The 17,922-nt window shown below is 43.8% G+C and overlaps 1 protein-coding gene across 1 annotated transcript in view; it reads right to left on the reverse strand.

Moving 5' to 3' along the window:
* Nucleotides 1–17,922, reverse strand: part of LYPLA2 (lysophospholipase 2) — a 794,768-nt gene that overhangs the window by 432,775 nt on the left and 344,071 nt on the right. The window contains exon 5 of the mRNA XM_044060067.1: nt 17,478–17,525. Within this exon, the coding sequence (XP_043916002.1) occupies nt 17,478–17,525 (48 nt within the window). The remainder of the gene's footprint in view (nt 1–17,477; nt 17,526–17,922) is intronic.

Raw genomic sequence — 17,922 nt, forward strand, 5'->3', positions numbered from 1 at the left:
AGATCCAGAATGGGCCTCCAGGCTTTGTCCTTTCTGGGTACCAGAAAGAGTCTGGAGTAAAATCCTTGTCCTTGCTCCTGTGATGGCACCTTTTGAATAGCTCTCATATCCATGAGTGCTGTAATATGTTTTTGAGCCTCTTCCCATTGATTTGGTGGCAGATTTGGCATTCCTTTTAACCTTGGCAGAGTGTGAAAGTGGAACCTGTAACCTTGAAATACAATGTTGAGTACCAATTTGTCTTCGGTGATCTTTTGGCAATTGTGGTAGAAGAGTGCCAGTTTTCCTCCCAAGGGGGCTGCCAACAAGGATTTGTTTTGGCAGCTGTAGTGGGAAGTCATTGGAGCTGCTTTTTATATGGCTGTGACCTGCCTTCCCCTTCTTTCTGGCCTGATGCAACCCATTGTCGAGGCCTGTAAGGACCTTGTTTTTGACGTCTACCTCTTGGACGTCTGTATCTTCCCCTTTGAGGTCTGTCTAATTGGAAATGACCAATTCTTAGTTGGCCAGTTTCTGCTAAATCTAGGAGGCTGAACCTGTAAGAAATCCTTCACCGTTTGCATAGATTTTGCCTTACCCTCCATTTTCTTTAATACCTCTTCTGCCTTAACTCCAAATAACACATCCTGCTGCAAAGGTGCATCCAATAATTTTGCTTTAACATGATCTGGTAACGTATGTTCTTTTAACCAAGCATGTCTTCTAATGACAGAGCCTGTAACTGCTGCTCTGCAGGAGGCCTCTAGAGAATCAAAACCACATTGCAAAGTATGCTTTCCCACTTGTTCAGCTGCATGCAATAAAGCCTGCATTTCTTTAAAATTAGGAGGATCTGATTCTGGAAGCATTTTTTTGTTTTAACTGAGACAGTAAAAATTGCTGATATTTTAGCATGTGAAACTGGCAATTTAAGGCTCTCATTGCTAAAGTTGCAGACGTATATACTTTTTTTCCCCCATCTGTCTAATGCTCTGGAATCCCTGTCAGAGGGAACTGGATTCTTGGCTGAAGAGGCCTTAACTCCTTTGGGTCCCTGAGAAATAGTTTCAGTGTCAGCGACAGGGCTTTTATACAGAAATTTATGTGAGTCAGGGACTATGTAGTATCTGTCAGGTTTAACAGGGGCTGGAGGTAAGGAATCAGGATTTAAGCTGGATTCAGTATACACATCATCCACAATATCTAACAATGGCGAAATAGCAAGGGGTCTGTGTTGAGGTAATAAAAGGAAGTCTGAGCCTTTCCTTGGATTCTGAGTAATCCTGGCCTTCCCAGTGGAAATGCTCCCTCATGGTATGTACGGTTTCCCCAAAGGAGTAGTCCTCAGGCGGTAAGGCTGATGGAATTGATTCCTCAGCATCAGAATCGTCATAAGGGGGTAAAGAGTATCCTAGGTCTGAGGATGAATCAGAAGAGATGGACACCTGGTTGGATGAGCCATAGTCTACATCCTGTCTTAGGCCTTTTATCAGGAGGAGGATGGGACCCCCTGATCAGAGTAATTAGGTCTTCGGCCATTTTGAGCATTTGTTTCTTAGGTATGGAGGCCTGTCCTGGAGAATGCCGTATTTGTTTCTTTGACGTTAAAGGAGGCTTAGACTTAGCTGAGGGTTTAATGCTTAACTGAGTAGAGCTGAAGACACCCCAGCTGTGGGTTGCTCAGCTACTCCGGATCCCTGTGAAAGGTTGGTCTCGGTAGGCTGAAGAGCTTGTGTGTCCGAAGGCCCAGCCATCTCCACGTGGGAGTCAGAGGCGGCTTGTGGTTCTACAGAAGCGGTTGTCAGGGGCTGCGAAGGTGCCTCGCTGAAAACCGGGGAACCGGTGACTGGCCTAGAAGAGGCTTCGTCGTCAGTTTTGGGCCTCGGATGCCTATCCTTGTCTTTGTGCTTTTTTGTGTATTCCGGTCGTCGGAAGTTCCGACGGCATGTTATAATTGAATTTTCTACCAAAATAATGTCGGGCAAAATCAAACAGACGTTTAACAGTGCGCTTGTTAAACCTAGCACAAAACCGACAACCAGTAATGTCGTGGTCAGGGGCTAGGCATGGGATACAATAGGAATGGAAATCCTTATGAGGTATTTGCTTCCCACAAGAAATACAGTTATTAACTTTTACTGACATCGGTCTGAGGCAAGAAAAAAAGTTTCCCCAACGGAGTACTTAGCTTTGTAGAAGACTTCGGTTCTGGATTCGGAATGAAAATCTCAGGAGATGGCCGACCGGCACTTGCGAACTGCTTTTACTTCGGGTACCGCGCGGCAAGAAAGACTGAAGAAAATGGCGTCGGCTGCATCTTATATACCCCTGTCGCACTGATGTCAGGGAGGAGGTGACAGCAACAGACACCGGACCAAGACTTTGGAACTCTGGCCGACTGCGGGACCGCCGAATGGCAGAATAACCCAAGTGTAATGACTGCAGCAGTGTAACACGATGAACATCATCACTGGTGTAAAGGCATCAGCTGCATGTTTTATACCAGACGACCTGACGTCATGGAAGAAGGGACAGCAACCAACGCAGGACCCAAGACTTTGTTAATCTGGCCGACTGAGGGCTACTGCAAACAGATAACCCAAAAGTGATAACTGCAACAGTGACACACGAAGAACATCTGCTTCAGTATCCTCAGCAAGAAAGACTGATGTAATGGCATCAGCTGCCTGTTTTTATACCCCCAACGACCTGACGTCAGTCCTGGAGTGACAGCAACCGAAGCAGAAATACTAAGTCTCTGGTACATGGGCCGACTGAGGGCTACCTGCAGGCAGATAACCCAAGTGTGATGACTGCAACAGTGAAACACAAAGAACATCAATCACTCTTCAAAAGGTGGATACTAGCAGTTCAAGTCATCAATTCTACCCACATACCCTTAAACTGATGAATAAATAAACCACTAGACACAAACTTCTGAACCTGAATAATAAATTCACTAGCTTGAAAAAATTTAATCAATGCACTTTGAAAGTTAAACATACACAGCAACTATACATGTACACAATGAAACAAAGCAAAGAGATTAAAACACATGGCAATTAGAAAAATGCTTGCTATAACTTATTTGGTCCTGATCCTACCATTGTCGGAAGGTTACAGAAATGCACTTATTCATGATTTAACAGCATTTAGTTGTTGTAGAAAACTCACAGGCAATACAATTCCAGACCTGAGATCTCAGTTCAAGAAACCTACTGCATTCCCTTGATGGCAAAGTCTAATTGCTGCTCAACAGCTACATTAGAATCCCAGATTCCATATTTCCTATTTGGTTTAGACTTCAAATGTAAACGTCCTGTTTGCAGAGCCTCTCAGCTTTATAGGAATCTACAAACCATTTATGGGTAACAACTTTTGAAAGGGACTGGCAGACTTGGGGAAAAATTCCAAGCTCTGCTATGTGTCTGTGTATGACCGACTCTGAAATAGTTTTAGTTTCAAAAATGCTCATTACAATTTACAAGATACATATGAATGATTCTTTTACAGCTGTATACAACGTACTCATTTTACATGCTGCAGGACTTACTGAAACACCAATTACACACTTTGCATGGCTTTTACATTTTTTCCTGAAAATTAATATATTCAACTCAACTTAGTGCAACTACATTTCACATTTTTACTGCATGTTTACTACAAAAGTCATGTCCGATGTCCGTCTTTTGCTCTTCCCCAAAACAACACATTTAGTGACAGTGTGGTCATTGGCTGGCAATCTGAAGGCCAGCAGGTAACCAGGTTGTGAGATCCAAATTGTGCTAGCAGAAAAAGTACAGTTTTGTACCTACCATAAATGTAGATGTTCGAGGATCCACATTGCTGCAGTCCTAACTATTGGGTAGTCCGCTGTCCAGTCGGCCCGAATACCAAAGTATATGGCTGACGTCGGTCAGGGCGCATTAGACTGACGTCAGTACGTCAGGGTACTAATGCGCATGACCGACGTCATATCCTCAGTCTTTTCTTGCCCCAGATGTCAGAAGACCCTGAAAAGCTAAGGCCAAAACCAAAAATTCCAAACATACCTGCACCAAAAATATGTACAAGATATACAAAATTACCAGAATATAACCTCACCTACACAACCACCCTTAAACACAGAGGGGAAGGAGGGAGGGTAAATTGGACTGCAGCAATGTGGATCCTCGAACATCTACATTTATGGTAGGTACAAAACTGTACTATGTTCTTCATTCCACATTGCTGCAGTCCTAACTATTGGGTAGAATCCCAAAGCAGAGGTAAGGGAGGCTGGCAAATCATAAGGAAGCAGGAACTGACAACATGCCTTGCAAAATAGCTGTGGCAAAACCAGCCCTAGACTTAGAGTAGAGAGGAAGGTGATAATGCTTGAAGAAAGTATGCACTGAACTCCAAGTAGCTGCCTCCAAAATATCCTTAGTGGCCACCCCCCTTAGAAATGCTGTAGAAGTGGCAGTAGCCCTAGTGGAATGAGGCCTAATTCCAGCTGGAATCTCCTTGCCATGATGGGAATAACAAAATGCAATGCAAAACCCAATCCACCTAGAAATAGTTTGTTTTGACACAGGCTTGCCCTGCGAACCCAAATCAAAAGAAACAAACAACTGCTGAGACTGCCTAAAATCCTTAGTCCTGCTCAAATAATAACGCAATTGCCTGTGTACATCTAAAGTGTGCAAAATCTTTTCCCCTTTATTTTGGGGATCTGCATAAAAAGTAGGCAAATGAATAGTTTGGTTTAAAGCCACACTAGAAACCACCTTAGGCATAAAGGAAGGATTAGTACGTAAAGATACCCTATCCTTATGAAAAATCAAAAGGCTCTACCGCCATAAGGGCCTGCAACTCAGAAACCCTTCTTGCAGAAGTAATGGCCAACAAAAAGCAGTCTTCCATGACAAATATTTCAAATCAGCAGTAGCAAGAGGCTCAAAGGTTGTAGAGTAAGTTTCTCCAACACAAAATTGAGATCCCAAGCAGGAGTAGGAGCTCATTGGGGTCTTATATTCTTTGCCCCTCTAAGAAATTGCTTGAACAAAGGATGCGAAAACAATGGTGGGTCACAATCATAGTGAGCTGAAATTGCTGCAGCATGAATCTTAATGGAAGAGAAAGACAAACCTTTGTCCAATAACTCAGTAAGATATTGAAGAGCCACACTCAAATTAGGCTCAGAAATCTCCAAATTGTTTGCTGCACTCCAAAATAAAAATCTCTTCCATTTTTCTGCGTACACTTTCCTTGTACTAGGTCTTCTGGCTTCCATAATCACATTTAAAACTTGTTGAGGAAGTTGAGACCTGCTGTCTTTCAAAACAGAATATGCCAGGCTGTTAGATGAAGAGATTGAAGCTTGACATTGAGCAGGTGACCGTCCCTCTGAGACAACAGGTGTGGAATCAAGGGTAAAGGCCATGGAGGCTTCCTTACCAGACTCCTCAGTAATGGGTACCAGTGCTGCGAGGCCAATCTGGAGCTATTAAAATCATCCTTGGCTTGTCTTGTCTGACCTTTAGAAGCACCTTTGGGAGAAGAGGCAGAGGTGGAAAAGCATACACATGAAGATTTTTCCAACTGAAAGAAAGAGCATCCACTTTCCAAGCTGTGTGATGAAACCTCTTTGTGCAAAACTTTGGTAGCTGGTGGTTTAGTGGAGAAGCGAACAGATCTATGTCTGGAGTTCCCCATGACACTGTCAATTTTTGAAATACATGAAGATCCAGTTTCCACTCGTGGGGATCCATGATTTGTCTGCTTAACACATCTGCTAAGGAGTTCTGTGCTCGGCAGAAACCTTGCCTGAAGAGTTAGTTGCAAGCTGAGCGCAGTCTCCCATAAAATCATTGCTTGCCTGCACAATGGGTAAGAATGTGTTCCCCTTGTTTGTTGATGTACCACATGACAGTTGTGTTGTCTGTTAGAATCAACACCTGCCCTGGAAGAAGTAACTCCTTGAAAGCCATTAATGCAAACTGGACTGCTAACATCTCTTTCATGTTGATATGTAGATGCTGTAGTCTGGCAGGCCACTTGTCTTGTATCCACTTTCCATTTAGATGACCTCCCAAGCAATGTCTGAGGCATCTGTCGTTAGAATCTGACTCGCCTCTGGCCGGGTCACAGAGAGTCCCTTGTTTAGGTGACATTCCTGAGCCCACCACAAAAATTCCTTTTGAATGCAAGGTATTATTTGAATGACAGTGTCCAAATCCTGGCAGTGCTGTGTCCATACATTTTGAGATACCATTGCAGCTTCCTCATATGCAGTTTGGCATTGGGAAGCACCAGAATACAAGATGCCATGAACCCTAAGGCTTGAAGGACTGTCCTTGCAGTCAGCCCGGACTGAAGAGATAGTTGATGGAAGTAACTGGAAAGATTCTTTTGTTTGTCCGGGGTTAAAAAGGCCATCTGGGCTGCTGTATTCAGTCTCACACCCAGAAAGCACATGTCTTGAGAGGGTACTAGACTGGACTTTATTTCGTTCACAGAATACCCTAGGCATCTTAGCACTGCTATGACATAATCCAAATGCTGTAGAAGGTCTTCCTTTTCTTGAGCTAGAATCAGGCAGTCGTCCAAGTAAGGATAGATTTGAATTCCTTTTAGCCTGAAGTAAGCTATCACTGGAGCCAGAACCTTTGTGAATACTCTGGCAGTGGATAAGCCAAAGGGCAATGCAGAGAACTGATAATGAGGATTTCCAGCTCGAATACGCAGATACTTCCTGCAACTTAGTCTTATAGGCACACGAAGGTAAGCTTCCTTGAGATCTAAAGTTACCATCCAGTGATCCTTGCCCAGCAGAGGTAAAAGCTGTTGTAACGTCAACATTTTGAACTTGGGAATGTCCAGATAAGTGTTGAGGATAGATAAATCCAAAATTGGCCTCCACGTGTTCCCCTTCTTGGTACTAGGAACAGGCGAGAATAAAATCCTAGGCCCCTTTCTGGCACAGGAACTGGCTGAATGGCCCCTATGTGGAGCAACAGAGAAATTTGCTTGTGAGCCTCTTGTCTTTGTAGAGGAGGAATGTCTGGCATGCCTTTGAAAGGAGGCATGGTATGGAAATAAAACCTGTAACCGTGGTGAATGATATCCAGAACCCATCTGTCTTGGGTAATTAAATCCCAATTTTCTTTGAAAAGAGACAGCCTTCCTCCCAAAGGTGCTGCCAGGCGAGAATGTACTGGCAGCTGAAAAGGCAGGTCATTGGGTCTGCTTACGAAAGGACTGACCCCTGCCCTCACCAGAAGTCTGAGCAGGGGAACTCCCTGTCCTAGGCCTAAAAGAACCTTGAGCTCTGCCCCTACCACGTCTAGACCTACCCCTAGACTGGGAATCATAAGCAGGATAAGTCCATCCCTTAGTAGGCCAATTTCTACTAAACTTCGGAGGCTGCACCTGCAAAAAATCCTTAACAGTTTGCATAGACTTAGCCTTGTCCTCCATTTTCTTTAAGACTGCTTCCACAGGCGAACCAAACAACACATCAGACTGCAAAGGAGCATCCAAAATCCTTGTTTTAACATGCTCAGCTAAATTCTGATCGCTCAACCAGGCATGCCTACGAAGAACAGAACCAGTGGCAGCCACCCTCGAGGAGGCCAGCACAGCATCAAAACCACATTGCAAGGAATGTTTACCCACCTGTTCAGACACATGAACTAAATCCTGCAACTCTTTACACTCAATACCTTCTGCCAGAGCATCCACCTTAGATTTCAATTGTGAAAGGAGATAATTCTGATATTTTAACATGTGAAACTGACAATTCAACGCCCTCATGGCTAAAGTGGAAGAAGTATACACTTTCTTTCCCCATCTATCCAAAGCCCTTGCCTCTTTATCAGGAGGAACAGGATTTTTAACAACAGAGGCCTTCACACCTTTAGGCCCCTGAGAGACAGTTTCGGGTCTGCCCTAGGACTCTTAAAAGATACTTATGAGCTTCAGGCACCCTATAGTACCTATCCGGTTTAACTGGGGCAGGAGGCAAAGAATCAGGATTGAGGGAAGCCTCTGCAAAACATCTTCCACCACATTCAGAACAGGAGGTATAGCTAAAGGCCTATGCTGGGGTAAAACAAGAATTCCCTAAGCCTCTTCCTGGAATCAGAGAAATCTTGACCTTCCCATTTAAAATGCTCCCTCATGGAATGCAGAGTCTCTGAAAATGAAAAATCCTCAGGAGGAGAAGCTGAAGGAGTAGAATCATCCACATCAGAATCAGAATAAGGAGGATACTCCTGCAAGTCTTCAGCCGAAGACTCAGAAGCCTCGAACATTGCTCAAAACTCTCAAACTCAGGTTCCACCCTAGGCCTCTTATCAGGAGGGGCATAGAACCTCTAATCATAGTAATCAAATCCTCTGCCATTTTAAGCATATGTTTCTTAGGCAAAGACCCTGAAGCACTAGGAGAAACCCCCACTGAAGTTAAACTTGGCCTGCCTCTCAAAGAAGCCTTGGAAACAGAAGGGGAGGCTCTAACCACCTTAGGAAGAGAGGGAAGAACAGCCACCTGAGAAGCCCCCTCAGCCTGGCCTACTTCCTGCGAGGATACATCCTGTAACAGTAAAGTCTCTCCCTGAGACTCCAAAGAAACACCTGGCAAAACCTCCGGCTCCACTGAGCCTTCTAAAGATCCGACGTCTGGGACTGTCGGTTCTTCCACTCTAGGCTTTGCTGCTTTGTCTTTGCGCTTTTTGGCGGCGCCGGAGCCTCGGCGGCATTTTATAATTACAACGCTTCCCAAAAACTAACCTAGCACAGTCTAACCTTCTCTTAATAGTGCGTTTGTTAAATCTAGCACAAGAGCGGCATCCAACAACGTCGTGCTCAGGCCCTAAACAAGGTATACACAAAGTATGGTAATCCCTATGAGGTATCTGTTTCCCACAAGAAATACAGTTATTCACTTTTTCTGACATCCGGTTAAATACTGAGGCAAGAAAAAACCAAAATATTCCCCAACGGGGTACTTAGCCAACTTTGATTCGGTCTGAAACTCTGACTTCAGAAACTTTCAGAACGCCAACCTGCACTCGCAAAATTGCTTCTGCATCGGACCATGCGGCAAAAAAGACTGAGGATATGACGTCGGTCATGCGCATTAGTACCCTGACGTACTGACGTCAGTCTAATGCGCCCTGACCGACGTCAGCCATATACTTTGGTATTCGGGCCGACTGGACAGCGGACTACCCAATAGTTAGGACTGCAGCAATGTGGAATGAAGAACATCAATGCCAAGTGCTAAGTATGCATGCTTATAAAACCACTGCGTGCCAGTATGGGTGAATGATTATTAACAGATGAAGGTCTTTCCTAAAAACATTGCCCAACTCTGACTACTTGACATGAAATACCTAACAGAGAACCAGCAAACAAGGTTGCTCCACATTAGAGATTTAGTCCATCAGTTTTCTGTAGCTCTGAAATTTTCTTCTGCGAAAGAAATATTACCTCCAAATGTCTAATTTCAATAAGTGTATTAAAACTTTCAAAGTGTGAACTATCAATACTATAAAAAGAACCTAAGCAGAATAAGTACTCTGAAAAGATTTTGGTGCACTTTGCCTATAAAGTACAGTTTTGTACCTACCATAAATGTAGATGTCCGAACTGGATAGCATCTGCAGTCATAACAAATGGGTTGTCCTGTCGTCAGGCAGCCCTTCGGTCGGCCGGATTCCAAAGTCTGGGTCCGGGCCGCTGATGTCACACTTCACCCGACGTCATCTCTGCTGGTCTTGGGTATAAAGGCATCAGCGGCGCCATTTTCCTCAGTGTTTCTTGCCCCAGATGCCAGTTGCCCTCTTGGAAGGCTAAATTTTGGATAAATGCCAATGTTTCCAAAAAAGTAGAAGGCAAACACAAAAATAAGCATGTATGTACATATATACAAACAAATACACCATAAGAGACTCCCCAGCTAGCTATTAGGAGGGTAAATACCCTAGGAGTACCACAGAGGGAAGGAGGGAGGGTAATCCTGACTGCAGATGCTATCCAGTTCGGACATCTACATTTATGGTAGGTACAAAACTGTACTATGTCCTTCATGGATGCATCTGCAGTCATAACAAATGGGTAGAATACCATAGCCAAACTAGGGAGGAGGAAGAAAAATTATGGTGTAGTTAGGATCCCTTGCAGTACAGCAGTGGCAAACCCTGCTCGGGATCTAGAGTATAGAGGTAAATTATAATGCTTGGCAAATGTATGCACGGAGGTCCAAGTAGCCGCCTCAATAATGTCCTTGGTTGCCACTCCTCGTAAGAAAGCTGTGGTAGTGGCTGTAGCCCTTGTAGAATGAGGTCTTATGTTCTGTGGAATTGGTTTTCCATGGTAGGAGTAACAGAATCTTATGCAATTTCCTATCCATTTGGAGATTGTCTGTTTGGAAATTGCTTTTCCTTCCCTTCCTGTTGCATAGGCTACAAAAAGCTGGTCAGTTTTCTGTTACTTTTGGTTCTGTCCAGGTAGTAGCGTAACTGTCTATGTACATCCAAGGTATGCAGCATTCTTTCCCTCTGTTTTGTGGATTGGGAAAGAAGGTAGGTAGGTGGATTGCCTGGTTTAAAGACACTCTGGATACCACCTTAGGCATAAATGTAGGATTAGTTCTCATGGACACCCTATCTTGATGGAAGATTAGGAAGGGTTGCACTGCCATTAAGGCCTGTAGTTCAAACCCTCCTTGCTGAGGTAATTGCCAGTAGGAAAGCAGTTTTCCATGACAGGTGTTGTAGATCTGCTGTTGCTGCTGGTTCAAACGGAGGGAGTGTCAACTTTTCTAGCACAAGGTTCAAGTCCCATGCTGGTAATGGTGGTTTCCTAGGAGGTTTTACATTCTTGATCCCTCTGAGGAACTGCCTGAGTAGAGGATGTGAAAAGACAGGTGGATCAAAGCTGTATTCTGCTGAAATAGCTGATGCATGTATCTTGATGGAGGAATAGGACAGGCCTGTATGTAGAAGCTCTGCCAAGTACTCCAGAATGTTAGCAATATCTATGTTCGACATCTTTTCCTCTTTCAGTACTCCAAATGACAAACCTTTTCCATTTTCCTGCATAGTTCCTTCTTGTTGAAGGTCTGCGGGCTTCAAGGATAATGTCTTTAACCCTTTGGGAAAGGTCTGGGTTAGTTGCTGCTATGTGATGTTCCAGGCAGTCAGTTGCAAGGGTTTTAGGTTTGGATGCATGATGTTGTAGTTGTTCTGAGTTAACATCAAAGGCATCAGGGGTATTGACCACATTTTCTCCCGAGACATGCTCCTCAGCAATGGGTACCAGTGTTGTCTTGGCCAGTTCGGAGCTATCAGGATTATCCTTGGACGTTCCACTTTGATTTTCAGTAGTACCTTGTGCATCAAGGGAAGAGGTGGAAATGCATATGCTGTCAGGCCTTTCCAGCTGAAGGATAGAGAGTCCACCTTCCATGCAAGTGGGTGGAATGTCCTTGTGCAGAATTTTTTGAGCTGGTGATTGAGTGGGGAAGCGAATAGATCTATTTGTGGCATTCCCCATTTCTTTGTGATGGCCTTGAAGATGTCCAGGTGTAGCATCCATTCGTGAGCATCCAAGGTGGTTCTGCTTAACATGTCTGCTAGGGTGTTCTCTTTTCCCGGTACAAATATTGCCTGTAACTGGATGTTGTAGCTGAGAGCCAGATTCCAAAGGTCCAAAGTCATTCTGCATAGGGGGTATGAATGAGTGCCTCCCTGTTTGTTGATGTACCACATGACTGTGGTGTTGTCTGTCCTTATCATCAAATGGCCTTCTTTGAGGAATGGTCTGAATTTTTGGGTTGCCAGTTTTACTGCCAGCATTTCTTTTTGGTTTATGTGCAGGTGCAGCTGGTCCTGAGTCCACAATCCTTATGCATTTGTCCAGCATGTGCGCCCCCCCATCCTAGGTCTGAGGCGTCCGTTGTGATGGTTTGGCTTGCTCGAAAGTTGTGGAAGGGTAAGCCTGGGTTTGACTGGCATGCTTGAGCCCACCATAGGAACTCCTGTTTTAGGCATGGGATTAGTGGTATTTCTGTTTCTAAGCTGTGCCTGTGTTGAGACCATAAATTCTTTAGGTACCACTGTAGCTTTCTCATATGCAGTCTGGCATGTGGGACCAAGATTATGCATGATGCCATGAAGCCCAAGGCCTGCAGAACTTTTCTTGCTGTTAGTTTATTCTGCTTTGTTAATGCCAAGAAGTAAAGAGGGAGCTCTTTTGTTTTTCTGCAGTTAGGAATGCCATTTGTTTTACTGTGTCCAATTCCGCGTCCAAGAATGTTCTTGTTTGGGATGGTATCAGCCTTGACTTTTGTAAATTGACTGTGTATCCCAGGGCTTGTAGCAAGTAAATGACCCTTTGTAAATCTGTTGTCAGCTTGCTTTTGTTGTCCGCTTGTAACAGGCAGTCGTCCAGGTATGGATAAATTTGGATTTCCTGTACTCTGCAGTGAGCGATTACTGATGCCAGGCATTTTGTGAATACTCTGGGCACAGTAGAAAAGCCAAAGGGCAATGCTGAGAATTGATAATGCTCTGATCCTGCAAGAAATCTGAGGTATCTTCTGCAATTTGGTCGAATGGGGCGTGCAGGTATGCCTCCTTGAGATCTAGAGTTACCAGCCAACACTCCTTGCCCAGCATGGGAAGAAGTTGCTGTAGGGTCAGCATTTTGAATTTTGGGACAATGATGTATGTGTTTAAGATGGACAGGTCGAGAATAGGTCTCCAACTTTTCTCTTTTCTTGGCACTAGGAAGAGTCTGGAGTAGAATCCTTTGCCCTGTTCTGTTATTGGTACTCTTTCCACAGCTCTCATCTTTGTTAATTCCGCTATCTGCTGCAGAGCTTCTATTTTTTGATTTGGAGGCAGGTTTGGCATTCCTCTTTTTACTGGTAAGGTGTGGAAGTGGAACCGGTAGCCTTGGTCTATGGTTTGCAAAATCCACTTGTCTTTTGTGATATAGTGCCCATTTTTTCGAAAATAAGGCTAACTTTCCACCTAATGGTGCTGCTATTTGCTCCCTGGTAGGCGGAGTCAGAGCCAAGTCACTGTGATTGTCCTGTTGCAGTGGCAGTGGTTGTGTCTATGCCTCGGTTATTGCCTTGCCACTGTCGTCCTCTGTAGGCACCTCCTCTGGATTGATTTCTGCCTCTAGAGCGTCTATTTTTGCCCCTTTGGGATTTTGTGGAGTCAGGAAAGGACCAATTTTTGGCAGGCCAGTTCCTGCTAAACCTTGGGGGCTGAACCTGTAAGAAATCTTTAACTGTTTGTACAGATTTTGCCTTTTCTTCCATTTTCTTCATTACCTGCTGGGCAGGTGTACCAAATAGAATGGCCTTATCCATAGGAGCATCTAATAGCTTTGCTTTAACATGATCCGGTAAGACCTGTTCTTTCAACCATGCATGCCTTCTTATCACTGTGCCAGTCATGGCTGATCTAAATGAAGCCTCCAGTGCATCATAGCCACATTTTAAGGAATGGTTACTAACCTGTTGGATGTTATTCACCATTTCTAATACATATTTCTTATCTAAAGATTCATCAGAGGACAGTTTTTAGTTAACTGATCAAGCATAAACTCTTGGTATTGGATCATGTGAAACTGACAGTTTAAAGCTCTAGCTGAGAGAGTAGCAGAGGTGTAAACTTTTTCCCCATCTCTAAGGACCTGGATTCCCTTTCAGAAGGAATAGGGTTTTAGCTGTGGTCGAGGCTACTGCCTTAGGCCCCTGGGATATAGTTTGGGGTCTGCAAGTGGGGCCTTGTATAGGTGGTGATGAGTGTCTGGCACCCTGTAAAATCTATCTGGTTTGGCAGGGGCTGGAGGTAAAGAATCAGGAGCAGTGCAGACATCATTAAATGCATCATCCACAACAGGCAGAACAGGAGGTATAGCTAAGGGCCTATGTTGTGGTAAGTGCAGAAAAGTCCTAAGCCTTTTCTTGAATCTGAGAAATCTTGTCCCTGCCATTGGAATTGTTCTCTCATGGCATGTAAGGTTTCCCCAAAGGAAAATTCCTCTGGTGGAGAGGCAGCTGGAATGGATTCTTCAGCATCGGAATCTTCATAAGTAGAAAAGGAGCCTCTGGCTGGTCTGTAATGTCTGAGTCATCCGCAGAATCATCAGAGGACACTGGCTCGGGGCTCTGCTCTAGGTCTCTTTTCTGGGGGCTGAGAGGCCCTGTCTGGGTGAGATTGGGATCCCCTAATTAAGGATATTAAATCTTCTGCCAGAGTAAGCATTTGTGAACTAGAAGTGGGCCTGTGTGAGGGGGTTTAACAGGCACTGATTTAGCAGATTTGGCTGCTTTAGCCCTGGCAAAGGCCTTAATAGACATGGCTGCAGGAGGCCTAGCAGCACCACGTGCTGGGGTAGAGACATCCAAAGGGATGGTGTCTGATAAATCACTAGGAACCACAGTTGTAGGCAAAATTTCTGAGGCCGATTCAGGTAAGGTAGCAGGAGCCTCAGTAGTAGTCATGGATTCGGCTGAAGATTGACCAGTTTTCGGTTTCGGCGAAACCGAGACACTCGACTTGCTTAACCGTGGTTTCGGCGAAACCGCGGACCGCGAGTGTCGGTCTTTTCTTTGCGTTTTTAACAATTTGGGTAGTCTGAGGATCCGACGGCATAATGCACGCAAAATCTGAGCCGAAAAACTGTTCAGCAAACTCCGACCGACGTCTAAGCATTCGTCGGTTGAAGGAAGCACAGGCCGAACAGGCTGCTACGTCGTGGTCTGGGCCTAAGCAAGGCAGACAGTAAGAGTGGAAATCTTTATGAGGTATTTGTTTCCCACAAGTTAAACAGTTATTGACTTTTTCTGACATCGGCTGAGGCAAGAAAGAGTCCCCAATGGGGTACTTAGCTTTTTAGAAGTCTTCGAAGTAGTATTCGGTAGTAGTAATCTCTGGATCTGACCGACCGGCACTTGCGAACAGCTTCTGCTTGAGCCACGCGGCAAGAAAGACTGAGGAAAATGGCGTCGGCTGATGCCTTTATACCTGAAGACCAGCAGAGATGACGTCGGGTGAAGTGCGACATCAGCCGAAGCCGGACCCAGACTTTGGAATCCGGCCGACCGAAGGGCTGCCTGACGACAGGACAACCCATTTGTTATGACTGCAGATGCATCCATGAAGGACATCAATGACATTTATTAACAGATACTTATGGGAAAAATCACTCTAGCAATATTCTTAAAATCTGCAAGTGGTCTATAACAGAGTTTAGGATCATTACTGAAACAAGTTTTCTTTATAGGTTCATAGCAAAGTACTACGCTAGCTGCCCTTGCAGTCCATTTTGGGCTAACCAATTTACCTTTTTTGCTTGAAATAACAAATCCCATGGTCTTGCCCATCTCACAGTAGATTATATATTATACAACGACCTCCCATTAATATTCCAAAATATGCACTCTGACTGGTCAGCGTGCATGTTGTAAATCAGAGTTATAGTAATGGAAAAAGGTCTGGTCGCCCGGACTTTTTCCATTAGTATAACTCTTTTTTTTTTTTTTTTTTTTTACAGCAACGGAGAACGCAAGATCTCCATTGCTTTTTACAACCTGCCTCGCTATATTAAACGAGTTTAACATAGCGGGACAGCTTTAAAAAAAAGCAACGGAGCATCTCTGTTGCTTTTTTTAAAGCTGTCTCACTATGTTAAACCCATTTAACAAAGCGAGACACTTTAAAAAGCAACGGAGATCTTGCTTTCTCCATTGCTTTTGCCCACAGCTCTGATGTACTGCGTAAGCATACGCATGCGCAGTACATTAGAACTGTCGCAGAATACCAGACAGCTGCGGAAGGGGAGCAAGGAGGCATTATACAATGTCATTATTTAAGAAAAGTAATTATTTTTTTTCTTAAATAATGTCATTGTATAAGAGCAATAACCCACTTCTGGGTGTGGGTAATGCTGGACTTACCCACGGTTGTCTTTGTTTGGCCACTCGGGCTTCGCCCTCGTGACCAAACCACACCAACCGTGGGTAAATCCAGCATTACCCACACCCAGGAGTGGGTTATTGCTATATTACCCTTAATGAGAACAAATGGGATCATACCATACATGATTTGAGGGGACCCATGCATGGGTAAAAGGCATTTAGGAGCGGTCTCTTTCCATTAGTGGTACAGAGGCAGTCCTATGGTAAATTTTCTGTTTCCCTTCCATAGATCTAAATTGCGCTTGAATATGGATAGGGATGAACGTGACTTTATGTGGATGGGGAGTCTGTTCCACAGTAGCAGCAGCATCCTCCGAGATACCTGTCCCTCCAAACTGTTCTGTTGACGGAAGAGGTTTAGATCCCTAGACAACGCATTTCTGATGTGTAGTAAATTCGTCAGTAATGGGTCAGAAGATGCCCTGTATGCTAGAGACAGGGTCTTAGCAGTCTACAGGATATAGAGTGCAGTGACATAGTTGTGAAATGACTAAATGAAGACCAGGATTGATCAATGGATAACTCACAAACACAAAATTGGAGTCTTATGTTCAATAACTTTCCACCAGTGAGACAAACAGAAATGAGTGGCTGCTAATGCAGGTTATATAGAGAGCATACACCGGGCCAAGCCATATCACTGCAATGGCCTTGCACTGCCTTATTTAAGGGGGAACAGAATTGTTAATGAAACATGACCAAGCCCAAAACTTAGACTACTAATGGATTGCCATGAAAACAGCACACTACCTTCTCATTTGCAGAGTTAGCGGTTATGAGTAGAATACACATCTATATCTTCTCCACAGCTAGTATGATAGCATGCCACATAGCAGCATTCCTTGTGAAGTTAATTAAACAAAGAACGCATGACTCAAGACTCAAAAAGTTACCCTTGCTACTATCCCACTTCCTGCTAAGTAGTTTTACATGCACACAGCCCATCTAGTTGGTAATAATTTCTAGAATGTTCTTTGAAGATAGCCCATGGGCAATGACTCATTTCATATCACCACTTGCTGTATTTATTTAAATGTACAGTTGTGTGGCTGTACACTGGGCACATACATACAATTGTGATCTGTGTTGAAAGTTAGCTTTTTTGCAGTTCTGCTTTTGTCCCTTCCCCTGAGAAGGAACAATCCTGACACCAGTATGTACAGAAATAGAGGGTGTAAGAGCAAAGCTTCCACATGGGGGGTGCAAAAGACAAAACTTTAAAAAAGTCACCTTTGAAGTAACTGGTGATTCCTACAAAATGTTACTCAGGAAACATTAAATGTACGAACTAAGTCATATGCTATTTGGCATGAAAGATGTGTCATGTGGAAAGTAACTGATTCATCACACAGTCACTGTACTTTAAACCCACTTGTGTTGCATGTTGTATTCAAATTACTGTGATTACTGATCTTTAACAAGTTAACTAAAATTCCAAATGATGTTGAAATTGTTTGTGTGTTGTTACCAATATCCAAAGTGCAACACATTTCTTAGCAGAAAGTACTAACCATGACGGCATGACCATCCTCATGTTCAAAGTTACAGGAATCTTTGGCCTGAAACAAAGATATGAAAAAGAAGAAAGTTAAGTTTTTGAAATTCTACACCACTGTAAAAAAAAAATCATTCAGATAAAGCACAATTGTGAAACAAACAGTTTTCTCATGCCCAAGCAACAGACAAGTCAACACAATTTCAGTAAAAATGCATTATAGTATCTGGCTACTCATAGTTAAGTTCTCCAATACAAGGATCGCTGTAAGAATTTGTAAAAGGAAGAGATGTTAGTTGGAGGCAGACAACTGGATGCTTATCCTGATGCTTTCAGCTTAGAAATGTAAAAGTGACTGACCTATATCCCATTATTCTATGTTAATCAGCCAGCAAGATGGGCAAACTAAAGTAATGTACCCATAAATGTTGTATAGAGTGATTACAGGGGTGCTAAAATCG

The sequence above is a fragment of the Protopterus annectens genome, chromosome 1.part2, assembly GCF_019279795.1.
Source record: "Protopterus annectens isolate FY-2018-M chromosome 1.part2, PAN1.0, whole genome shotgun sequence".
In the NCBI taxonomy this organism is placed as follows: domain Eukaryota; kingdom Metazoa; phylum Chordata; order Ceratodontiformes; family Protopteridae; genus Protopterus; species Protopterus annectens.